The sequence below is a fragment of the Cydia strobilella genome, chromosome 16 (assembly GCF_947568885.1).
Source record: "Cydia strobilella chromosome 16, ilCydStro3.1, whole genome shotgun sequence".
In the NCBI taxonomy this organism is placed as follows: Eukaryota; Metazoa; Arthropoda; class Insecta; order Lepidoptera; family Tortricidae; genus Cydia; species Cydia strobilella.
In genome coordinates, this window is record NC_086056.1 from 3575035 (window position 1) to 3601168 (window position 26134).

Here is a 26134-nt window from a genome sequence, read left to right on the forward strand (position 1 = left end):
ACAAAATAAGGACAATTCTTTAAATCGTTATAAATATATTTAAAAAAGGCGGTTATTAATATTTTGTTTGTCTTAATTTTCTGTTTAATAATGTTTGTATTTTTATGTCAATGTAAATTTTATTTGTGTGTCGTTGGCGTGCGTGTCGCCATTATTTTTAGATTAAGCCAGGTCCCCACAGAAAACCAGCGCCACGGTTTGCCGCGGCACTATGCTGAGTGGGGATCCTTTTTGGTGTCCAAATGTTTTTTTGTCTGCATGCTTTTCTTTTTTATGTACTATGTTATGGCGTCAAATAAATGTATTTTCTTTCTTTCTTTCTTTTCTAAATGAAATCGTTCGCCCGGCGATGCTCTCGGTAGGTGTTTCGTGCCTCCCGGAACCACGAGGGCTGTCTCGAACAGACGGCAAACGACCCGACGGGCTGACGCTGGTTCCCTGGCAGAGAGGGCGGTGTCTTATATGGGATGCAACCTGTGTGAGTACATTTGCTGCATCCCATGTAGGACATACTGCTAAGCTCTGAAATGCTCTGCTTTGGAAGCCTTCGGACGACTTCGTGCCCGTCGCCGTCGAGACAGCCGGGCCCTGGAGCCCTGGCCTGGGCCTTCCGAGAGCTTGGCGAGCGCCTCAGAGAGAAAGGGAGTGACCCCCGTTCTGAGTCATGGCATAGAGTAACTTATACTAGAGCGGTACTGTCATAGTAAATTTTGTAACCCCAGTAAATTCACTTCCATCTGTCGACACACTTTAAAACTAAAAATATATATTTATAAAAATACGATAAAATGTATTTAAATGTGGATAAATGATTTTTTTTATTTGCATTAACTATTATTATGATTTTAACCCATGTTCTTTCACTGATATGCGTTAAAATTGTTAAATAACAAACGAAACCGTCAACGCCATCGCGCCCTCTGAACGAGAATCAAATTTTATTGATTTTCGAGGCACGTTTTTTCCTTAGACTGTATCCATCTATTACGGAGTTATATCTATCTTTGGTTATGGCTTGTCCAACAAGTCTCCATCGCCAGACAGCGGGGTAACGCTGCTAGTGTGATAGGACCTTTGGACCCGGCATGGCTCAGAATGGGTTTTAGTTTCTAATTTTTATGTATTTCTTTAATTAATGAATTGTGTCCATAAATAGGACAATTTATTTAATGAAACTTGGCTTAAAGGGGTTTGACACTATTCGTAGGACTGACACGTAAAACTTTATGCTGGCGCCATCTGTAAAGTACTTCGAACGGCCAACCAAATCGAATCTACCCAAGTACCTATCCATGCCTTTGTTTACGTGTCCATCTTTTCCCCACGACTTGATGCACTTTTATTTTTACTAATAGGCAGGTGAAATACTTTTAAAATTGACAAAACACGCAACCGATGTCTGAAGTCATAGACATGAAACCGAGCTACCAGGGGTAAGAGAAAGACATAGTCATATATTGACAGTTTCATGTATGGCAGCATAATCCTTTTTCACTATTATAAATGTCAGTATTTCGCTATCACCTTGCTATGATGCTTTAACCCGACCAAGAAAAAATGCCCGGTCGATGATAAAGACAAAGCATGGTACTATTTTCTTTTTCCTCTTATAGGAATCGCAATAAGACTATCTTTCTCTATCAAAGAGTGTCAGGCCCTTGTCTGAAGTTACTTCAACGGGTCAACGTGAACACGGCTTTCTAACTTACAGTCCTCTTATTGGTCGAGAGGCGTGGCTAAGGCGAATAACAGCGATGAGTCACTATTTTCTTATCGCGAGCTATAGTGAATCATATTGTAAAGACAATAAGGTCTTTAATGGTCAATTGAGATTGAACTTACATTTGGTGATGACCTGCGAGTACCACTCGGAGAGGTCGGTGTCCTTGCTGGCTTCGAGTCCCAGTCGAGTCACTTTTTTCACGCCGCTCGCGGATTCCTCCTTGGCGGGCTTTGGAGACTGAAATAAACAATACGCAATGTTAAATACATTTAATTAGTCATAAACAATTTTGGGAACAAATCAAATAGATTTTTTAAATATTTTGATTTGTGTTATAGATTATAAACTGTATAAGTAACCGCTCGCCCTTAGAATTGGTCAAAGACGCCTAGTCTTACTAAGATGGCATATAGTCGAGAAATTGTGACGGGTACCGCCGTGGCGAGGTGGCCTAGGGGTTCATGGCGTTAGCCGCGATAGCTAAAGACGCCGGTTCGAATCCGGCCTTCACCACTGGAGGGCTTTGTCATTTTTTCTTTAATATCTATTACAGTTTATAATTTAATTAGTCATAGTCATTTATTCATAGGTAATACTTTATTCAGGCATTATTCAATTGCTAACAAATTAAAATATTTAAACACAATCAGCAACCCAGGGTTTATTACCTGTTCTTTAGGTTTTTCTTTCTTCTCCTTAGGTTTATTTTCCTTCTTCTCTTTAGGCTTGGACTCGCGCGGCGCTGCAGGAGCGACGTACGCCGTCCCCGTCTCGGCCTGGTACTTGGCTTTTAGCTCTAGAAGTTTCTTTACTTCGGCATCTATCGTGGCCTGTAAAGAGCGAAGAGGGTTAAGATAAGATGAGATAAGACAAGATGAGATAAGATAATATAATATAAGATAAGATAAAATAAGAAAAGTTAATTTATTCCATAACAATTTTACAATCGGGTATATCCGTACCTTATCAGCCTTCTTAGTTTTGAGGTCCCGTACAAGGTCGCCCTGTTTTGCGACATCGGCCGCGAGTGCGGCGGCTTTCTCGCCCCCGTTCATTGTGGTACTTGCCTATAAAAAAATATATTAATTTGACAAAGGATCAAATTTGTTGTTTACTCATGCTAATAAGTACATATTAAGACCTAAGCACGCGAAAGGTCTCAAAATTTAACGAGTGAAATCTTCAGCGTTGCGATAGTGTATCAATTCAAAGAATTGGAGGAGATAGAGGAGGACATACTTAGCTGCGAGGAAAACATTAGTTTACAACTAGCCTAATCGTAATAAACAATATCAAATATTCATAACCATCATTTTAAAGTCGATTCCACCAGCTAAAGCAGGGGGGTGTCACTGCGCAGTTTAGGTATATTTGGCCGGCGCACCGCCCGGGCAGGTGTATGGCAGTGGGCTGCCGCTCGCGCAAAATTGAAAATACGCAATGGCTTCGAAACCTAAATCGCGATCTAATCTGTATAAAAGATAATGTTCTGTTTACGGATGTCTGAATAAACGGAAGAACAAGGAAGCAGAAAAAACATTTTTTATAAATTCCGGACTATATTGACCGACAAATTTTCAAAGGAATAAGTACTTCTGTGGCATACCTACTTCCGTGAGAATCAGACATACTATCTCCGGCTAAAAATTGTATATTTACAGAATCAACGTTTGTAATTCCTACATATTTATCTTAAAAATAATAAATCGGTAGGTATAGGTACAAAAACTTGTCAAGTGACAACCCCGTGCCGACACTCGCAGCTCGGTCATAAAACTGCGGCGCGCAAAGAAGATTCACGGTTCGTGCGCGGTTATAAGTTTCAATTTTGCTTGCAGGCGGCGGGCGTAGGTATAATTTTGTACCTAAATCTGGCTTTTGTGAAGGAGTGAATTTTCTGTACGGTAGTACTATTAGTTATTCTGTGGCTAAAGTAAGGAAATAACTCAAGATTTGCATCACATCATTTTGACTAAAGCAGAGACGCTTTCCAGATAGATTTTCGTACATTGACCCGCCTGTTGCTTAGGCTAGCTAGAGGCTTCGATCAGGTTTGTTTTTAGGATCAAATGTCTATATGGGAATGGGACCCCATTTGCAATAAAGCAACACAAAAGTCAGAAATGATAGTCAAAGTCCGACAGTCGTACTTCACTCGCGAAACGCTCCTAACAAAACGATAAGTCACATTCACAGGAGAGTCCATTTGGAAGAATGGACAAAACAAGAAAATTGCGTTTTTGTCGGTGAAATATTGCGTTTATGTATATAGTTGCCATACAATCTTTTTTTGGATAAAATGTAAGGAATCGAACGGTACCCTTACTTTTTTCCATTTTGGAAGTTAAAGAAAAACTTAAATTTTGAAACTGTGTTTGGTCCTGTGTTTTTGTAAAATTTCGATATATTATTTTAATATCCACATTATTGTGATAAATTGCACAGTTGAACGTAATTGAACGTATGACGACGATTATGATGATATAATGCTAGTACCTCAGTTTTAGGTGCGGGGGATGCGGCAGGCGGGGCAGCGTTAGGAGTCCACGCGGTGCCGGTTATGGACTTGTACTGTTCCTTCAGGTTCAGAAGGTTCTTCACCTGCGAAAAAAATAACCTTAAAAAAAAAGACTGCATAAAATGTGCATAAAACAATATTATATGGTTCCCGTCATTAGTTCCACTTTATGAAATGCCAGTTTCAGAGATCAAATGTGACAGTCCATATCAAAAGGGACCTTGTGGCGGTCGGCGCTTAGTGGGCGCTTACGCCATTACTAGCGGCGAGCGCCAATACTAATGCGTACCTATTACGCGATATAAGGTTCCTTTTGATATGGAGATGAAACACATGTTACTATAAATAATAAAGGGGTAGCTATAATAACTGAAGAGTCAGACATCAGAACTGACTTGATCACAATGGGATGGGACCAACTGTGACTTCAAACAAAAAAATAGTAGGTACGCTTTGGTCTTTAAGGAGGTGGTTGAGTGACAATTGAGTGTGTAAATCAGTAGTTCTTAACCGTTAGTCCCTGTATGCACCTAAAGTTGTCCGTGAATAAAAAAATGTTCGACAAAAATTGCGGACTATCAGTCAGGACGGTCCACGAAACAATAGCATGCCAGCGAGCCGTGGCGCGTTGGCAACTCTGTTTGCAGCATAAGTAAAGAAAGAGTGGTAACTCCATACATCAGTTTTCTTACCAGAACGCGCCTTATTTCGTAGTGGACATCTATCGTCAAGTAGCGGAACTCTCAGTACTGCTACTCGACAATAGATGTAGCGGCAAACAAAAAGTCTAATGCTCAACGATTTTCAGCTAATATTATAACCAAAGTAACCGTAGGAGTTGAAACTAGAGTTCCGGTTACTCTGGTTATAATATTAGCTGAAAATCGTTGTCGAAGATGTCGACTACGAAATAAGGCGTGAAAACTATTTAATTGTTATAATTATTTACTCCCAATATTTACCTCAGTGTCAATGACAATCTTCTCAGCTTTGTCCGCCTTGAGCTTCCGTATCTTATCTCCCTGCGTAGCTATCTGCTGGAGCACTGTTGCTACTTCTGACCCTGACCCTGGGGCTGGGGCTTTGGTTTTGACTGGGGCAGGGGCTGCTCCGGGCTTCCAGTCCTGGATAGAAATTATTGTGTGAGAAAATATATTGTAATTCATAAATGTATTAGTTGTACGACTATGTGCAACTGTGGCGCCCTCTTTAGGCTGGATTAGTTAACGTTTGGCATGTCAATAAGAATGTGAATTTAGGCAACAAAAGTTGACATTTTGACCACGATTTGCGCTATCGAACTTTCTATTTCCGTTCTACGAATTTCGCATCTCTAAACACAAATCGAATGATGCAAAATATGCCATATCGTCAGAAATATCTAAACACTTCACACTTTTGATTTGAGGCATAAAAAATCGGATCAACACGCCACCAACTGTCATTTTACTGTTTATAATTTCTAAGAAAAATTGCCAATGTGGAGTCCAAGACACATACTGGGTCGCTGCGCCAGAGGAGTGAGTGAGTAAGTAAGTAAGAAAAAATACTTATTACAGACCGAATATGCTCCAGATATAGGGAAAGACTGATCAACTGATAAACGTTAATGTGCCATGAATGTGTTTATACAGTTGGGTCGTATTGTGACGTAATAACGTACAAAAGGTAGGTCTTTTGTTTGAAGTCGTGTATATTTGTATTTTATAAACTATAATAATATTGTACGTCCTGATTTTTTGTAGGACTTGCTACATACAAAGATAGATATAACTTCGTAATAGATGGATACAGTCTAAGGAAAAAACGTGCCTCGAAAATCAAGAAAATTTGATTCTCGATCAGATGGAGCCTCTACCTTTGGCCTACTCTCGTATAGCTGGCGTTGACGGTTTCGTTTGTTATTTAACAATTTTAACGCATATCAGTGAAAGAACATGGGTCAAAATCATATAAAAATAATTAATGCAGTAAAAAAAATCATTTATCCATATTTAAATATATTTTTTGATATTTTTAATTTTTATTTTTAATCGTGTAGTGTCAATAGACTCGACAGATGGCAGTGAATTTACTGTGGCTACAAAAATTAACTATGACAGTACCGCTCTATCCTTTTTGCTACATACCTACATATTAGTACAACTTACAGCACCTATACTGGCTATACTTAACCACACACAGTCTCACCACACATATGTGGAGTTTTACTGCTTTTACTTCAAGTAGATTATTGTAAATTACTATGCCACCAGTGCCAATTGAATGGGACAAGGGCAAGCGACTATGCCACCAGTAGCATAACCGAGTTGTATCCTACACTAAGGGCCAGTTGAACCATCCGCACCTGACAGACTGATCAACGTCACCCGGCGCGCCGCGGCGGTTTATTTACTATGAAACTTTTCATACAATAAAATTTAGCGAACTCTTTAAACAGTTTGGTGCAACCGAACCTAAGATAACAGTAACTGTTAACCACAAAAACTGATTATTTGTAGATAATATTATTTTATTTAAATCTCAATTTGTACGCACATACAGGTGCTCCCTTACTAATATTTTTCAAAACGCTTGGGTAAGGTGACAGATGTCATCTCCATTACAATTTATAACCTTAAAACGCAATCTCGCAAAATTTTATTGAGATCTCTGTAACCGTACCCAAGCTGTTTGAAACACTAATACTAACATGATGTGAATACTATAGAATAATGTATCATCATATAATCTAGTAACAAGTGGTCTAAAAACCGGCCAAGTGCGAGTCGGACTAACGCACCGAGGGTTCCGTACTTTTTAGTATTTGTTGTTATAGCGGCAACAGAAATACATCATCTGTGAAAATTTCAACTGTCTAGCTATCACGGTTCATGAGATACAGCCTGGTGTCAGACAGACGGACCTGACGGACAGACGGACAGCGGAGTGTTAGTAATAGGGTCCCGTTTTTACCCTTTGGGTACGGAACCCTAATAATAGATTGTATTACCTGTCCAGTAGCAGACTTGTACTTGGCCTTAAGGTCAAGCAGAGTCTTGACAGCCTCATCGACCTTGGCCTTCTCGGCTTTGGCAGCCTTCAGCGATCGCACAAGGTCACCCTGCTTGGCGACGTCATCACTCAATGTAGCAGCATCGTTCGATGGTACGGCCGCTGGGGCTGTGACCGCGCCTGGCTTCCATTCCTTAAAAAAATATATTAAATGTAACAGATTATAAGAAACTATGGACGGCTAAAGCACTTGTGAGAAATTTATGAAGTATAGTTGGTCATGCAAATCTTGTCAATAGAAAAAGGCGCGAAATTCAAATTTTCTATGGGTCGATAACCCATCGCGCCTACATTTTTTAAATTTGCCGCCTTTTTCTACTGACAAGATTTGCTTGACCAACTATATGTTTGATTTTTACGATAAGGCCGCTTTTAGACGTCCGGTGTTTTTGCGGAAACAACGGACCGTGTTACGCGAGTAGTCGCGTAACGCGGGCGTAGGTCCAGTTTTGTATGTGGCTACTATCTACCGACAGCTACACCCAAGAAAACATCGTCGCCGAACACGAACATTAATTGTCCGGCGAAAACACCGGACGTCTATAAGCGGCCTAATACTTTCTATTAAACTTTAAAGTACCTACGACGCAGATGGACGGAACTCCGCCAAGGAATAAATGATGATATTTATTGGCGCTATTTAGAGCTACCAAACGCACTTGAATTGCACCAATGGTGACAAAGAAAAATTTACGTCGCGTCTATGAGGAGCCCAATAGCAGATATTTAATTGTTAATTTGTAATCTGTACCGTGTCACGTCAAATAAATGCAACGAATCGAATGTTTGCAGTTTGCAGAAATACGGTCAAGCTAGCTAAATAAAATAAATTAGTCCAAAGTCCAAACTGACAGTCACGCCAAGTAATTTTAGATGCTTCTTACCTGACCAGTAGCTGCCTTGTACTTGGCCTTAAGGTCAAGCAGAGTCTTGACTGCCTCATCAACCTTGGCCTTGTCAGCCTTGGCGGCCTTGAGAGAACGCACGAGTTCGCCCTGCTTGGCAACGTCGTCGCTTAACTTGGCGGCGTCGTCTGATGCTGCCGGGGCGAGTGCAGGAGCGGGTGCGCCGGGCTTCCATTCCTGTTTGGTACAATAATATACATTTACCTAATGATACTATATTACGAGTAAGCATAGATTCTGAAGAAGCGTTGAATCAGAGGCTTCAAACATTTTCTCTACCACTTTCTGCCATCAAGATCATTCAAGGCTGGAACTAAGTCACTTGTAAATTTAATTTGTAAAGTGTCCAAGAGTTACGAATATTAAGGTCCTATATATCTTATAAACATATTTTTTCTTAGGTAAAATGGTGGCCAACAGTTGGAAACCAAAACTAACATTCTTGTTTTTTTTATTAGATAAATAGAACCGAAATTGCAAATAAAGATAACGATTATTTTTTCTCACCTGTCCAGTTGCAGCTTTGTACTTGGCCTTAAGGTCGAGCAGCGTCTTGACCGCCTCATCAACCTTGGCTTTATCAGCCTTGGCGGCCTTGAGAGAACGCACAAGATCGCCCTGCTTCGCAACTGTGTCACCCAACTTGGAGGAGTCACCTGATGCAGCAGGGGCCGCGGCAGGAACAGCGCCCGGCTTCCAGTCCTGTTCATATTAAATAGATTTTATTGACCTGATAGCGTGTTAAGTTTATATGAAACTATGTACACTTAATAAGGCCGAATAGCAGCTTTGGCTATGTTGTAAAGTTCTAAAGTTATTTTATTATTTCAAGCTAGTGTAGGTACTACGTAAACGTTGATACGGTATAGCAAAAAGGGCCTGGCTCTGGCAAAATCTGTACTATTTACCAAAAACTGTTGCTTTTACAAATATTTAAAAGATTTCTTCAAATCTTATCTGACCAGTAGCTACCTTGTACTTGGCCTTAAGGTCAAGCAGCGTCTTGACAGCCGCGTCGACCTTGGACTTGTTAGCCTTGGCAGCCTTCAGTGATCGCACCAGGTCACCCTGCTTGGCGACTTCGTCAGTCAATTTGGTGATAGTGATTTATTTAAGATGTTCTTTACCTGGCCCGTAGCTGCCTTGTACTTGGCTTTAAGTTCAAGCAGCGCCTTGACAGCCGCGTCAACCTTGGCCTTATCAGCCTTGGCGGCTTTCAGTGATCGCACCAGGTCACCCTGCTTGGCGACTTCGTCACTCAACTTGGCAGAGTCGTTTGCAGCGGGCTGCTTGGCTTGAGTTGATTGCACTGGTTTAGGCTGAAAAGTAAACTGTCGTTAGTAAGATAATAGGTAGGTATATTTCGCTAGAGAAGAGTCGGACCAAGCTAACTCTGCGTGGCATTTGCAATGACAAATTGTGGCAATGTCATCATTAATAACTTCTATGAAAATATTACGTTTATTCATATCACTCTCTCACATTGTTCTTTTCACTTCGGTGCAATGTTAGCTTACAAATGATTTGCGTGAAATGTGTGACATTGTATTACTACGGCCACACTATGATCCTCGCGCTGAAGGCCTACCGCGAACCCCGTTCGACGTGTTGCATCCCTGTCACGCTTACGAATTTACAAGTGCGACAGACAGGCAACACGTCGAACGTGGTTCGTGATAAGCCTTCCGCTTCTCGCTCTGCTCCTCGCGCTGCCGAGATGTTGCCCGCTTCGGCCACATGTCCTACTCGCGCGATGAATCACGACGGTCCATACTTCATATTGCCAGTCCTTTGACTCGCGCCAAAAATCCGACAAAATAGGGAGCGATGGGCATGACGAGTAGCGCGGCCACACTACGTCTCTGCCTACTTCCCATGCCACTCGTCGAGTGTGTGGCCGGGGTATATAGGCTACATCGTCTGCTTACTTGCACCACATCTAATTCCTATTAATTCTATGTACCTACGACTCAATAAGTATAAACAAAATCATGTACTTTTTTTTGTATTTATTTCGTTCGCGGATTTTTATATACCATGGCGGTGGTAAACAAGCATACGCCCTATCTAATAGTAAGCTGTTACCGTAGACTATGGACGCCTGCTACTCCAGAGGTGTCACAATGCGTTTTCGACTCTTTAAAACGTGTACACTACCTTTGGAGGATATAACCTTTGGAGGGTGTACTATTTACTGTACGTGTTGCCTGAAAATAAAACTTTATTTATTTGTTTTATTATTATTATAACCAAACGGAGTTGCCATTAGCAGGCTTTCCCCTCCGTCGAAAATAGTCGGCCAATGGTCATACACAATGTATGGACTGACATTTATCTGACATGGCTATTATGACGTTACGTATACATTTGACGTTCCCCTCCCCCGCAAAAATTGGCAGACTTTTTTGTACAGCAAATTACAGACGTGGCGGCTCCGTCTGGTTATATCCTCTTAGATACTCACCCGTCTCACTTGGAGTTCATCTCCCTTACACTAATTCGTATTCGTTGATGTAAGAGCGAGATGCACTGAGAATGAGTGACGCAGGCTTTTAACGTAACCGGCCGCGGTAAGCTCATGGTACTACGCGTATAACTTTAAGTGACCGACCCGGCGTGAAATATGAATCAAAACATAAACAAAATGCCGGCGATTCTCAAATGGCCTCATAAAAAACAAGGGTACATAAAGACAAAGGGCCATGTAGACTTGATTAGCCCGAAAATAATTTCATTTGTTGTTAATAAGCGGTAGTATAAAGACGCATCCCATTTTACTGAGTGTACGCGAGGGCAGATATAAGCAGGTTACTTTACTCTTTGGTCTGTACCTAAACTATTAAATTTTATTAATTTAAAAAAGTTCCGTCATTCATATTTTAAAACGGTGACAAGTGCATGAAATGATACAAAAAATCTATGAAACAATACGCAATCTCATCTCAAGTCAGTCAAGTGTCAAGTGTGAGGGCTGTCAAATAAAATCCTTCAAAAAGGGTATTCGGCGATTTCGGCGCGATTTTTTCTCCGAGTGATCTGGATTACGAAATGAATGTTTTCAACTCTAATCAGCTTTAAAATGAATGTTTGTGATAGAATATTAGTATTACTACTTAAAGGGCGATAAACTGTAGTTGTGACTTATGGTTTCGTGTTGTTTTACTTAATTGTATTAGGTACTTGCAGGCCTAGGGAAGTTGTATGTTCAATAAGGTAATGTGGGTAGATTGTTCGTGTATACAAGTATACATATCAAATTATCTGCAATTTTACTGAAGTAAACAAAGGTAAGTTACAAAAATATTACGTTAATTAGTCGTAAAAACCCATTTCAAAATAACACCTAAAACTTTTCGAGTGTAAATTACATGAGAAAAACAGATTGCAATGAATTCAGTATAGTTAAAAGCCTCGCCACGATGTAGTTTTATTTTACTGTTATTGTTATGGTAAAGATACCTATTCAAATACCGACAAACAACCTTCATTAAGAATTTCGGCCTATGGGAATCATATTTCGATGTGTCGTATTCACTGTCGGTTAACTGACACCACGCGGTTATGTGAACGCAATGACTTAGGCAGTTATCACACGGGCGCCGCATTCGGATCCTGCATCAGTGTGATAATTGCCTTAGGTACTTTGAAGGCAGTTTTAGAAACACCGGCCAAGTGCGAGTCGGACTCGCGCACCGAGGGTTCCGCACTTTTTAGTATTTGTTGTAATAGCGGCAACAGAAATACATCATCTGTGAAAATTTCTACTGTCTAGCTATCACGGGTTATGAGATACAGCCTGGTGACAGACAGACAGAGGGACAGTGGAGTCTTAGTAATAGGGTCCCGTTTTTACGTTTTTTTTTGGGTACGGAACCCTAAAAAGGAGACTTAGGAAGTAGGAGAAACTTATGACATTATTCATAAACGCATTACTGGCCTGAATTAGCTATGAATCGTTTGTCTTTATCTGCCATTTTGACATGTATTTGTAAGAAAGGGATAAAAGATAATTTAACTAAATCAAACCCGTAAAGTTTTATGAATAAGGGTGTTAGTGGTTAACGCTATGTAAAATGACTTTGAAGTTTTTAAATTCTTGTCTGACTGTTCTGTTTGTTATCTATAAGATAAGATAAATTTTATTTCATTGAAAAATATCCAAAATTAAGACAATCACTGAAATAGTACTTGAAAAATATATACATACAATTATAGTCAACATAAAATATAAAATCTTAAGCAAAAATTATAGCTGGCTCTAAAATATTTTACATCAATACCTAAATTCAGTAATACTTGTATTTTAATACAACAATACCTATGGCTATAAAAAAATTGTTCTGGTTGCATTTTTATTCATAAGTTATATTACTGTTAGACGAACTTTGGTTTTCATGGGGTCTTATTTACATAAGTACCTCCACCTTACAGAAAACCGCAGCCAAATAACACTAGACCCTACTCATAGTGTTGTGTTCCTGCCGGTGAGTAAGGTTGCCAGAGCTCAACGAAGGAGAGGAGTGGTAGGGTCGGCAACGCGCATGTAACTCCTCTGGAGTTGCAGGCGTACATAGGCTACAGAGACTACTTAACATCAGGCGGGCGTGCTTGTTTGTCACCGACGTAGTATAAAAAAAAAGTATATTTACTTTTTTTACTTTTGTAAATAAGACCATAATATTGTTAGTAATAAAATCAATAATTTAATGGGGGTTCATTTACAGAGTAATCATAAACATGTAATAAAAAAAATAGCTTAATAGAAAATCCAATTAAATCGAAAAAAAAACGGAGGAGGATCGGGAAAAGTGGAGTGCTCTCGTTTCGGAGGCCAAGACCCTCTTTGGGTCGTTGAGCCATGTTATTTAGTTAGTTTAATAGAAAATAGGCAATAAAATTATGTTATTTGCTTTGAACAAGCACCTATATAAAAGAAACTCACGAACATATATCTGTTATAAACAAAACAAATAAATGCCCTTACTGGGATTCCAATAATATGTATATATTCAGCGACTTTTGCAGTCACTATCTATTTTATGCTTATTGTATGTTAACCCCCAGGTGCCGTAGTAGATATTCCAATAAAAAATGTTTTTATATACATGTAGTAGTAGTAAATCCACGGTATATTTATATCTGAGAGTAAATCACTTTATTGTACAAAATAAAACCGGCCAAGTGTGAGTCGGACTCGTGCACGAAGGGTTCCGTACCATTACGGAAAAAAACAGCAAAAAAAGCACGTTTGTTGTATGGGAGCCCCATTTAAATATTTATATTATTCTGTTTTTAGTATTTGTTATTATAGCGGCAACAGAAATACATCATCTGTGAAAATTTCAACTGTCTAGCTATCACGGTTCATGAGATACAGCCTGGTGACAGACGGACAGCGGAGTCTTAGTAATAGGGTCCCGTTTTTACCCTTTGGGTACGGAACCCTAAAAATGGTTAACTACTACTACTCTATTTTTCCAGCATTCAAGAGCCCTATGCACAAATGGACCAACAAACAGACCTCCATTATGACTCCAACATTATCAACTGCGACGACATACCCGACACTATCTCAATAACATCCACTCCAGAAAAACATAAAAAATCTAAGAAAAAATGTAAAAGGAAAATTTATATTTACAACATGGATAACCTATTAATCACCAGGAAGTTAAAGATTAAAAAGAAAAAGTGTAAATGTGTTTTAAATGTAAACACATGTGAAGAGAGTTCAGGGTCTATTGTGAGGTCTGCTTATAACGTGTGTAAGAAGGAAGCTTATTATCAACGGATTTTGCCGATATGTTTGAGAGATATGTGTTCTGATAATTCCAACTGTTGCAGGTCAACATTGAGCAGAGTAAGTTGAATTTGTTAAATAAAACAGACGATTTAGTATCTGAAAATCTATCTGTAACTCCTAGTAACATATTTCAAACGCAACTATTGTAGATAATTTGATCAAGAATAATATTGTTTATTGACAGTTTTGAAACGCTGGTGGCCTAGCGGTAACGGCCCGGCCACGACATCGCGCGGCGGTGGCAGCGGCGAGCGGCGGCCATAGCTTGGAGCGAGACACAGCGATCGGACCTTTTGTTCCCACCTATGGCCGCCGCTCGCCGCTGCCGCTGCCGCTGCCGCCGCGCCGCCGCGCGAAGGCGTGGCCAGGCCGTAAAGGCGTGCGAAAGCGCTGGTGGCCTGGCGGTAAGGGAGTGCGATTTTGAATCCGGAGGTCGCGGGTTCAAACCCCGGCTCGTAGTAATGAGTTTTTTGGAACGTATGTACGAAATATCATTTCAATCATTTGATATTTACCAGTCGCTTTTCTGTGAAGGAAAACATCGTGAGGAAACCGGACTAATCCCGATAAGGCCTAGTTTACCCTCTGGGTTTGAAGGTCAGAGATGGCAGTCGCTTTCGTAAAACTAGTGCCTACGCCAATTCTTGGGATTAGTTGCCAAGCGGACCCCAGGCTCCCATGAGCCGTGGCAAAATGCCGGGACAACCCGAGGAAGATGATGATGACAGTCTTGTTGTAACTTCAACCATTTTTCTAATAAAAATAAAAATTCATCTCGCTCGGCTCGTCTGCTCGTTTGCTCACATAAAAAAAAACGGCCAAGTGCGAGTCGTACTCGCGCACGAAGGGTTCCGTTTCCGTACCATTACGAAAAAAAACAGCAAAAAAAAAACACGTTTGTTGTATGGGAGCCCGATTTAAATATTTATATTATTCTGTTTTTAGTATTTGCTATTATAGCGGGTACATAAATACATCATCTGTGAAAATTTCAACTGTCTAGCTATCACGGTTCATGAGATACAGCCTGGTGACAGACAGACAGACGGACAGCGGAGTCTTAGTAATAGGGTCCCGTTTTTACCCTTTGGGTACGGAACCCTAAAAAAATGCAGTTTTGCAATAGGACACAAAAGCGGGGAAAACATTGGGAAATACCCACTTGACAAGTTGCTTCCCCTTTTATTTTTTGTCTTACCTACACAAACTACATGCCAAGTTGTATGCTTTCTTCCGTTGGCGCGCCAGCTAACGGACGCCCTAATGTGTATGTGGCGGTTACGTAATTAGCGCCACCTAGATAAGCTGCTATTTTTATACGAATTCTTCGAATTTACAACGTCGTCACTTCTGTTGTCTGATTTACTGGGTTATTCCCACTAGTTACCAGTACCACCAGTGGTAACTAATGGGAATTTTTTTTCCACCTTTTACCAGTGGTATTAACTACAGCCGGGCTAGCACATGATTGGCGCGAGAGTATCTCGCCGCGACATAGACTACCCATCCCCCTTTAATTCATATAGTTAGTAAAAGACGGGTAGTCTATCTCGCGGCGAGATACTGTCGCGTCAATCATGTGCTTGGCCTACTGGGAAAAAAATTCCCAGTAGTTACCACCAACTCGGTTTGTTGGGAAAAAAAACTTGGTGGTAACTAGTGGGACTAACCCGATTTACTTAGCAATTGACATCTCTGTCTTTCTAATGTTTGAAATTATTTTCGATTTCTTACATTTTAGAAATATCGTAACCCGAACGAAAGTCTCTCCCCGGTATCGTCTATAGCCTTAACTGATGTGTTACCATGTAATAACATTTCGTACGAAGACGTGAGCAATGGAAGCTTCTCGAGTGACTCTGAGGAATTGGACACGCTCATTAAACGCACTAAACAGGTAAATAATTAATTATCAATAAATAATCCATATGGATTCAAGAACTTACATGCAATATTCGATACATTGCTAACTATAGGTACAGAGTACAATGAATTCAGTCGTTCGACCAAATACCGCAATGAAACGAAAATCGACTAACAGCGAGTAAGGGATAATGTATTAAGGGTCTGCCTGAAAACCAGCGTTGTAGTAAATACACTGCAACATTATGCCACAGAATAACTAATAGTACTACCGTACAGAAAATTCACTCCTTCACAAAAGCCAGATTTAGGTACAAAATTATACCTACGCCCGCCGCCTGCAAGCAAAATTGAAACTTATAACCGCGCACGAACCGTGAATCTTCTTTGCGCGCCGCAGTTTTATGACCGAGCTGCGAGTGTCGGCACGGGGTTGTCACTTGACAAGTTTTTGTACCTATACCTACCGATTTATTATTTTTAAGATAAATATGTAGGAATTACAAACGTTGATTCTGTAAACATACAATTTTTAGCCGGAGATAGTATGTCTGATTCTCACGGAAGTAGGTATGCCACAGAAGTACTTATTCCTTTGAAAATTTGTCGGTCAATATAGTCCGGAATTTATAAAAAATGTTTTTTCTGCTTCCTTGTTCTTCCGTTTATTCAGACATCCGTAAACAGAACATTATCTTTTATACAGATTAGATCGCGATTTAGGTTTCGAAGCCATTGCGTATTTTCAATTTTGCGCGAGCGGCAGCCCACTGCCATACACCTGCCCGGGCGGTGCGCCGGCCAAATATACCTAAACTGCGCAGTGACACCCCCCTGATTATGCCGAGGCAAGCTCCTATTTAACACTCATGAATATTTCTCTCTGATATGTGCAACTCAAATTATTAGTTTTGTAAGTCTAAATTTAAGGTTTATCTGTAAAAAATGTATTATGCTATCTGTTAACTCTGCCATTTCATGTGATGTTGAATAAAAATGTTCTATGTCTATGTAGAATCGCATGCAAGTTCTTGAACCGTCTAAATGGGGCTTTAAGTTGGCTTAAGAATTTTTCCATTGATCTCGTTTCTTTCCACTACTGGTAGTAATGACGTCACAAGTTTACATCGAGCAATACATTCGCAACATAGTTAATAAGGTATTGAATGATAAGGTCAGTTTACCAAGAAACGGGGTTCCATACAAATAAGTTTGGGTCGAAGAAAAGTAATAACTACCTTCTTTATCGATTTATGCCTTATGTTCAGATTTTTTCTGAATTTAGTTTTAAGTTATTTATCCATGGGCCATAAGTTGCGTGAAATAAAAAAAAAAACCAAGTGCGAGTCGGACTCGCGTTCCAAGGGTTCCGTACATTACACGATTTAAACAATGTATTTTTTATGTGAAACGTGAGTGAAATGTCTTTAAAAAACCCGTAGGGATCGGATCAAAAACTAAGTTGTTAAGTCCGACTCACACTTGACTGCACATGTCGATTAAGTTTTCCTGTCATCTATAGGTAAATAACTATTTTGTGTATTTTTTTTTCAATAGACACTAGTTTCGGAGATAAAGGGGGGGAGGGGAATGGTAATTTTTTGTCCATTTTATTGAATAACTTCTAAACTGTTTATCCTAAAATTATAAAACAAATATATTTAAGATTCTCACAATGAGCTCTTTCATTCGATATGTAACACTACAGTTTGAAAAACTTTATTTTTTAACTTTCTCATTTACCCCCCAAAACTGGCCCCATGTTTAAAATTCATTTGTTTACGTTACATGCCCGTCTTTGGGTCACAAATCAAATATATATGTAAATATACATGTGCGTGTATGTGTGTATATGTGTGTGGATGTATATATATATATGTATGTATACCAAATTTCAACTTAATTGGTCCAATAGTTTCGGAGAAAATAGGCTGTGACAGACGAGACGTTTTTTTCCTTTTGAGGTACGGAAACCTAAAAATATTTCATTTTATTTCAAAACTGATGTTTGACAGCTACACACAATATGTCCCTCACTTATGCGAGACACCTTCATTTCTAAACTGAACCTCAATTACTGCTGAGGGCAGTCGCGGCTAGCCGAGCGCGGTCGAAAAATTGAGTGTATACCACTGCCACAATGCAGACTCTATAAATGTTACACTAGGTTAGTTACAGAAGGTCGGTAGAGCAGAAGGAGCGAAGCTCTTCCTTTCCATCTGTCTCTGAGGACTACTAGGGCGGTCTTCCCAACCCTGACCCAACAATTTTATATGCCACTCTTCTCCACATTGACCTCTTTTTTATTTCAGCGAGAAAAACAAATCGACCATTTCTACCCAGCACGAGAGTACACCAGCACACCCATGTCAAAAATCGACTATATACCCACACCAAGTCCGTATAGTATCGATACTGACAAAAAATCAATACACTCTGACACCACTATGATACTACAGCCACTTTCCGAAGCTTATTCCCCAACTGCATCTATAGATGCAATACTTGATGATGTCAATAATGATATGATTGATATTAATCTACCTTACTCTCCTACAATGACTCCTGATTTAATCAAAATGGGGAATATGGATTATTCTCCAGTACGTATTGATGATAATGTGCCATACTCTCCTACGTTTACTCCGGAAAGTATAGAAATAGATTATGAACCAAGTCACATGAATGCGCCATCTATATTTTCACCTGTTTTATTTAAAATGGAAAAAGATAACATCACAACGAGCAACAATCTTAATGGAAACAAGGCAGACTCGCCTACAATGACTGGAATGGAAAAACCTAAAACTAATATAAATGATAGTTTTAATATGAATGCATGTGAAAACGTTAGATATTCCCCTAATTCTCTTACTGTTACTCCAGATTTCCACAAATTTGCAGTTACCACACAAATGGACAGTGAGAATAATCCAAATGTAACGCATTCTGTTACAACAATGATTAAACAAGAGAATATAAATGTTGAATTTACAATTAATAATTATACTAGGTCGCCAAATTCTACTATTTTGAGTAAGGATTTAATAAAAAGGGAGACTTGTGAAGAATATAATGGTCACTACTGATACTGTCAATACAATTCACTGTAAGAATGAAAGGGCTGATGAGAAAGGGAGACAGTCAAGCTGATTCGAATGAAATAGTTGTTAAAATTGAACAAGAGGAATATACGAATGTTGTTTCGGACTCAGTTGTATTTCAGAATAATGTTAACATTAAATCTGAAGACTATTGAAGGTAGAAAGTTTATGAAAACGTGGTTTTAGGTTTAAGTGTTTAGGTTCCATGTTGCTAAGAAGTTGATCCAAACACATGACTTTTTAATATTCAGTACATTTAATATTTATTCGTTTTATTACCTAAAAATAAGTTTTTAGATTCTAAAATATTACCATGTGGCATGAATTCCTTCTTAGTTACCGCGGATTATATCGGATTATATTAATGTATAAATAATATATTTTTAAAATATATTATTACTATGATTTCATCATACCTGTTTAAAAATAAGTTTTTTTTTTCTCGAAGCATGATTCTTGCTAGTTGATTTAGAGAACGTGCCTAAACAAATTATGTCTCTTTATTAAATTATACCTCTTACTACTTAGACATAATATGGTTTTATTTTCAAAATACTCTTCACCGAAAAAACACCTCATTGGAATTATACGATTGTGTAATAATTATGTTTATTCATTACATATGTTTCTTAAATTAATACCTAGTTATTTATTTTACAAGGAGACTTAGTAGTTGTTTAACCCCTCGTGCTAATATTGATATCCGAGCGAACGAAAGATAACAAGATTGAACGAGCGTAGCGAATCTTCATTATTGAGCGTTGCGAGGGTTTCAAGGCACGAGGGTTAAACAAACTGCTCCCGAATGTAACAAAAAATTTCACCTCACGAACGCGAAGAAAACTTTAAAACATTAGAAATCAAATTAAAATGAACGTTATTAAATATTTATCATTCACAATCATCACTTAAAAGTCAATTCTATCTTGGCTAACATGAGAAAACAACTCAAAATTTATATCTGATTACTTTGCCACACACGTGGATAAAATTCAACTTTCTCATCAGTTTTTAATAATCAAGAGAGCCTTTTTAAGGTACCGTGAGGTGTGGTGAAAAAATATGTATATATTATATTTTTCACTTCTCATGCTCGTAAAGTTCGACTTTAAGTCGTGCGTAGACGACATAAAGTTGCTTATTATGTTCTAGAGCATAAAATAAAATCATCTATTACCCTTACTGACTTAGCAATAAAGTCCAAAATCTGCCATACAAACTGCCGGCGCGCCTTCGACCGACGTGCCCCGCGCCCCCGACACAACCGAGAACAATTTTCTTTAGTCTTGAATAAATACGGTAAAATAACCTACAATATTGGATATATTTGTATGTATATTTTACTCACAATCGAAGTAAAAAGCAGTGTACTCAGGCATAAATGTCCATTTTTATCCTCGACTATATAAACTATATTGGTCCTCGCGGTAAAAATGGATCGCTTTATGCCCTTGTTGTACAATCTACTATTTTGTTAAAAACAGCATAAAATAACCTTTCGGGTTGTCACAGACAAACTGTATCAATACGTCATCACATCACATCTAGCCTGGAAACTACAGTAGTATATCGTCTCGTAGGTCGTAGACGATAATAACAATGTCAATGAATAATTACTATAGGTATTAATTAGGTCAAAGCCGCCCACTTTACTCGTATAGTTTGCATCTTACACCTTGTCCTCATCTTGTCATTATCGATTAAATATATCAAGTGAGGAAACACCTTGGATACGGAACCCAGATATAGACATATAATAATGGTAATCAAGACGCAATGCGCCAGCGCACATGCAATTATTGATTTAACTATGTGGTCAAAGGAACTACATAGTAGGTATATTGTTTGGGATTGAATGCCAAAAGATGCAACTCGTTTTTTTAGTAATTTGAGAGCCGTAGACCCACTTCATGCCTAGTTAGTGTAACGCAGCGTCGTACGTAAGCGAACAACTCGCGAACGCAAAGCGAAGCGGCGCGGCGGGCCCACGGCGTTCGCGTTTGCAACGAGATCGCCCACGTAGGACACTTCTATAGGTATCAAAATTCGCTTCGCGTTCGCGTGTTGTTCGCCTACGTAGTACGCTGCGTAAAACGTTGTAAATGTTGGGATTATTTGTGACATTTTCAATCAAAAGGTACCACATTGTCGCTTACCATAAGGACGAAATTAGATGTGCCATTTTCAACCAAAACAAAAGGGTACTTATTGTCCTTTGTCAGTAAGGCGCTATTTCCATATAGCTTCGATTAGAAATCAACCTTATCAACAAGCGACAATGTGGTACCTTTTAATTGAAAACGTCACAGATTGTATCTATAACGAATAACCTGTCAGAGCGTCCTTATGGCAAGCGACAATGTGATACCTTTTGATTGAAAACGACACATTTATAAAAATTAGAAAAGGAGCGTTATGTTTTAGGCAGTCGTGTAAAAATCCCATATATAATTATATATATATATATCCATAAAGCTCCGGTAAGCTTACCAGGCGGGCCGTATGTTTGTTAGCCACTCACGTGGAAAAGCGCCTTATTTGGTCTTATTAAAGCGAGGGTAGTTTACAATTATTTTAGTGTCCGGTAGTTGACGACCGGTCTACCCTGCCTATGAAGCAGATGGTCGTGGGTTCGAATCCCGGTAAGGGCATTTATTTGTGTGATAAGCACAGATATTTGTTCCTGAGTCATGTACATAAGTTGTCTGAGTACCCACATCACAAGCCTGCTTGAGTTTACCGAATGAAGATCAGCAGAAAACAAAGTAAGTAGTCCATTTCGAAAGCTCATCGATAAAACTGATTTCTCAGATATATCCTTATGCCATAGCAGACATGTATCGAACAAATAGATCAGTACAGCGACACATTTAATATGCGCAATTACTACTAGATAAATATGCTAACAATTACTACGAGTAAATACATCATCTTAATACCTATAGCTTTCCGTAAAGCATAGGAAAACCCACCACAACGCTTCTGGCACTTACGGCGTTCTTCTAAACTTGATTGTTATTTCAATCGATTGTTAGTAGAGAGAACCAGATGGTCTATTTCGAAGATGCATTATTATATCTCTGTCACTCCAATCGATAGAAATGGAGATATAGTGGTCAAGCAAACCTTTTCAGTAAATAAGAAGAAAAAAACTACACATCCCCTTCTTCTAGGCGCCAGCACCAGTGCAAGTCAAAGACAGTATGACTTTCTCCGTCTACGCCCGAAACGAGACAGTCCCTTGACAAACTATAGATGATCTGTAGTGTTTACAGAAGAACCACGTTTCCGTTTCGATAACGTTTACGTACGCATAGTCTTTACAGGGTGCCTAGCCAAAATCATGGAGACTATATAAAGGAGCCAAATCTCTATGTATGAAAAGTGTCCATCAAAAAACAGTAATTAGGCGGCGCCACCAATGCCACCATACAACGAAATACTACCAAAAACAACCTACGTAATTTGGTCGGGTTATTTGTTGGTTCATGTTATACTCGTGTCCCAGAGCCTAACTAGCGCCACCGGAGAGATTAGGAACTATTATTTAAAGCTGAAAGCGGTCACTTTTTCAACAATTCTGTCATAAGAGATTGGCATCCTTTCTATACCATCCATAGCCAAAATGATAATCATACATTGACAAACGCCAAACGAAAAGAAAAACCGGCCCAGTGCGAGTCGAACTCGCGCACGAAGGGTTCCGTGCCATTACGCAAAAAACGGCAAAAAATTACGTTTGTTGTATGGGAGCCCCAGTTAAATATTTATTTTATTGTTTTTAGTATTTTTTGTTATAGCGGCAACAGAAATACATCATCTGTGACAGACGGACAGGGAGTCTTAGTAACAGGGTCCCGTTTTTACCCTTTGGGTACGGAACCCTAAAAAATGTATGGGCGAACAGATTACTACGCCACCACACCACCACCAACCACATCCTCGCAAGAATACCGAACATTCTCCTCACGTGTGAAAGTCAAAAACCGACATTGGCAAATTCACCCTGTGCAAAATTCGACTCTGTAAAGCTTATGAATCCACTTACCTATATTTATTTAATCGAATGGCATAAAAAGTCACAAATAAATCGAAAATATAACAGGTAATAAAAATATAATGAATCCACTAATCTAATAACTACGCCAATTCGTAAACCTTATTACAACTGAATAAGGTCTACGTCTGTTAAATTAACGTGTTCTAAATTCAAAGTCGTAACCGCCACATACGACATTGTCCTTTTCAACTTAGATTACCTACCCAAGTTCCTCGCATATAAATACGGGATCGCAGTAACAAGAGATGAGAATAATTCAAGATGAAGACAGTACTGCTAGCCTGTTTGATCGCCTACGTTGCCGCGGAGACTAAATACGACTCGTCTCATGATGATGTAGATCTGTCGGAGGTCTTGGGAAACGAGCGGTTGTTGGTGGGTTATACTAATTGTTTGGTGGACAAGGGCCCGTGCACTCCGGAAGTTAAGCAGCTAAAAGGTATGTTGTGATTGAATTGCAATTTTTTTTTACATGGTTAAAGGACCTGTAAATAATTAGTCTAAAGTTAATTGACTCCATTGTGTTATTCAAGATATGCAAGTGTGTAAGCGTATGCTATATATTTACGAGTATATGTATAATACATATTACAAGTCTTTACGAATCTAGAGTGCCCCACCACACTACTTGGTAAAGGCCTCCCTATAACCCTTCCACGTGTCTTGAGCACTTTCCCACCAGCGTTTGTCAAGGGCGTATAGGTACGCCGATTCTAAAAAACCGGCCAAGTGCTAGTCGGACTCGCGCACAAAGGGTTCCGTACCATTACGGAAAAAAACAGCAAAACAAACACGTTTGTTGTATGGGAGCCCCATTTAAATATTTATATTATTCTGTTTTTAGTATTTGTTGTTATAGCGGCAACAGAAATACATCATCTGTGAAAATTTCAACTGTCTAGCTATCACGGTTCATGAGATACAGCCTGGTGACAGACGGACAGCGGAGTCTTAGTAATAGGGTCCTGTTTTTACCCTTTGGGTACGGAACCCTAAAAAAATGTATTCTATTAACAGATAAACTTCCCGAGGCCCTGGCAACCCGTTGCGCCAAGTGCACAGACAAGCAGAAGAGCGTCGGCAAGCAGCTGGTCAAGGAGCTCAAGGAGAAACACCCTGACCTATGGAAACAGCTGGTCTCCAAATACGATCCCAACGGGAAATACCACAAGTCTTTCGAAGACTTCCTGAAGAACTAAGTTTGTCTATGGCTAGGCAGGATTTAGACAATCAATTTTATTGCTCAATTTAGCTTTCCTACTCCCTTTCAACTTACAGTCTGGGACAAAAGAGTAGAAATTAAAAAGTGACAACACTGTAGTGTCGTCCCTTTCAAATCAATCTAAGAAAAACGGGACCACACTACAGTGTTGCCAGTTTTTAATTTCTACTCTTTTTTGCCAGACTATATGTGGCAGCTAATATTGCGCAAGATATTGATCTGGCTGTGGAAGATTCGGGTTTTACTTGTGTATAATTATTTGGGAGTCGTTGTTTTTGAAGATTTCTGTTCTATATTCTTCCTTCACTGATACTTTATTGTATAATAAAAAGTATTAAGAATAATATAGTTTATTAATTAATATTAATATAAACTCCTATTTAAAAGTAAACAGAACATCTAAACTAAAACTGTTTATCTAAATAGATACTAGAAAGAAATACTTAATATCATTTATAAATACCTATCTACTTACGCTTGCCCTGCCTATTACGCAACTGAATAGGTATCTACCTAGTACATGTTGTTTGCAAAACATCAGATCAGTCATCGAAAATTGTACTTGTAGCACAAACCTTAGATCAAATTTCATAGTTATCATACTCAGCGATATAATGCTAACTATGAATAAGTTCATTGTAACACCTACATTGTTCTTAACGAGAACCTATTTTATATTTTGATGCTTAATCAATGCGCGCCTGAACGTTTCAAAACACACCCATCCCTCAGAATGTTGTTTCATAGCTTCTTGCCAAATTTTCTCAAATGTGTCATCTGTAAACCGTTCCCCGCTCTTCTCAAATACTTTTCTAACCAGTTGAGGTTCTCTTTTAGCGTACATGTCACGGTGGCTGACGTTAAACTTGGTAAAGACGCTTGGGTTCAAGCAGGACTTAGCGTCAGATTCTTGCGGAAGAGTAGATCTATCCGCCTTGCAGCAATTTTCCGGTGTTATTGGATAGTCGCAGTCGAAATATCGCCCGGATGGAGTGCCCGCCATTGGGCTTACTTCAGGACATTTTGGCTCGCTCAACGCCATGTATGTCGATTGGTAGTTTAGGCAATTGTGTGGTATGTCAGGTATTTTCGGGATCTCTGGCGACGGTTCTCTATAATTTATCACGTGGACGAATGTCTTATACTCTATTCGGGATCCGTCGAAAGCTTTCCACAATGCTAGTAGAGTTTCGATTAAGAAAGAATCGAATTTGATCCTCTTTATAAGGCACTGTTCGTAAACGATATCTTTTGACAGCCATCCAGACTTTTCTGTATCCAGGTGTTTAAGGAGTAAGTAGAATTTAGCGAAGAAATCCGGTAAGAACAGTTTGGCTAAGACCTTTCTTACACAATTGAGATGAGCAAAGCATTTCTTGATGTATTCTTTTTCTGGGTACAGGTTACAGGAAGTGAAAGATTCCACGGAGGGTTTTTGGGTTCCGGATGGAGCACCAAAGCTGCTGCCTTCTGGTACTTCTTTTATGTTATCGTAAGGGGCCTTTCCTACCCGTGGATGGGTAGCGTTTAAATAGTTTTCATAGCCACTTGTAACTACGGCGGCAGTGATACCATTTTCTACATTGTCATCAGTCAGGCATTTCTTTGCGTATAATCCAGTCTTATTGAGTCCAGTATTGCCACCGAAATACGCGTCGGGGTTGAATGGTTCACAATAATTGCGTTTCTTTTGAATACCAGCTTGTTTGAAAGGCGGGGTCTTGTCTGGTAAAGGAACCTTGGGCATGACTACATCGTATAACGACACATATTGATCTGTTTTCTTTCCGAAAGTTGTATTTTTATCGAAACCTCCTGGCAGCATAGGATTAGGATCCCTGCTTTGGCCAAGAGGTTTCCAATAGGAAGCATATACGGTGGA

The 26134-nt window shown here is 39.3% G+C and overlaps 3 protein-coding genes across 4 annotated transcripts in view; 2 read left to right on the forward strand and 1 right to left on the reverse strand.

Moving 5' to 3' along the window:
* Window positions 1–26134, reverse strand: part of LOC134748337 (bifunctional glutamate/proline--tRNA ligase) — an 88055-nt gene that overhangs the window by 20134 nt on the left and 41787 nt on the right. Inside the window, exons 14-22 of the mRNA XM_063683107.1 lie at window positions 9328–9519; window positions 8708–8902; window positions 8180–8377; window positions 7234–7428; window positions 5204–5365; window positions 4220–4324; window positions 2686–2790; window positions 2392–2553; window positions 1843–1960 (exon numbers count right to left, since the gene is read on the reverse strand). Of these exons, the coding sequence (XP_063539177.1) occupies window positions 1843–1960; window positions 2392–2553; window positions 2686–2790; window positions 4220–4324; window positions 5204–5365; window positions 7234–7428; window positions 8180–8377; window positions 8708–8902; window positions 9328–9519 (1432 nt within the window). The remainder of the gene's footprint in view (window positions 1–1842; window positions 1961–2391; window positions 2554–2685; window positions 2791–4219; window positions 4325–5203; window positions 5366–7233; window positions 7429–8179; window positions 8378–8707; window positions 8903–9327; window positions 9520–26134) is intronic.
* Window positions 11109–19507, forward strand: LOC134748351 (uncharacterized). 2 transcript variants are annotated; one of them, XM_063683129.1, is made up of 4 exons: window positions 11193–11487; window positions 13682–14060; window positions 15745–15900; window positions 18179–19478. In XM_063683129.1, exons 2-4 carry the CDS (start codon window positions 13704–13706, stop codon window positions 18953–18955), a joined length of 1290 nt encoding a protein of 429 aa, XP_063539199.1. In that variant the 5' UTR covers window positions 11193–11487; window positions 13682–13703; the 3' UTR covers window positions 18956–19478. The 2 variants fall into 2 exon arrangements, with proteins under 2 accessions (XP_063539200.1, XP_063539199.1); XM_063683130.1 differs by lacking the exon at window positions 15745–15900 and having other exon boundaries at window positions 11109–11487; window positions 18179–19507.
* Window positions 23263–24596, forward strand: LOC134748367 (allergen Tha p 1-like). The gene is made up of 2 exons (XM_063683152.1): window positions 23263–23469; window positions 24048–24596. Exons 1-2 carry the CDS (start codon window positions 23292–23294, stop codon window positions 24227–24229), a joined length of 360 nt encoding a protein of 119 aa, XP_063539222.1. The 5' UTR covers window positions 23263–23291; the 3' UTR covers window positions 24230–24596.

What these genes read in the sequence shown, in the direction of transcription:
- LOC134748351 (XM_063683129.1), top strand. Translation starts at nt 13,704, where the DNA reads ATGGACCAACAAACAGACCTCCATTATGACTCCAACATTATCAACTGC. An exon ending in GCAGGTCAACATTGAGCAGA is followed by an intron (nt 14,061 to 15,744) that starts GTAAGTTGAATT and finishes CTTACATTTTAG; the next exon opens with AAATATCGTAACCCGAACGA. An exon ending in TCATTAAACGCACTAAACAG is followed by an intron (nt 15,901 to 18,178) that starts GTAAATAATTAA and finishes TTTTTATTTCAG; the next exon opens with CGAGAAAAACAAATCGACCA.
- LOC134748367 (XM_063683152.1), top strand. Translation starts at nt 23,292, where the DNA reads ATGAAGACAGTACTGCTAGCCTGTTTGATCGCCTACGTTGCCGCGGAG. An exon ending in GGAAGTTAAGCAGCTAAAAG is followed by an intron (nt 23,470 to 24,047) that starts GTATGTTGTGAT and finishes TTCTATTAACAG; the next exon opens with ATAAACTTCCCGAGGCCCTG.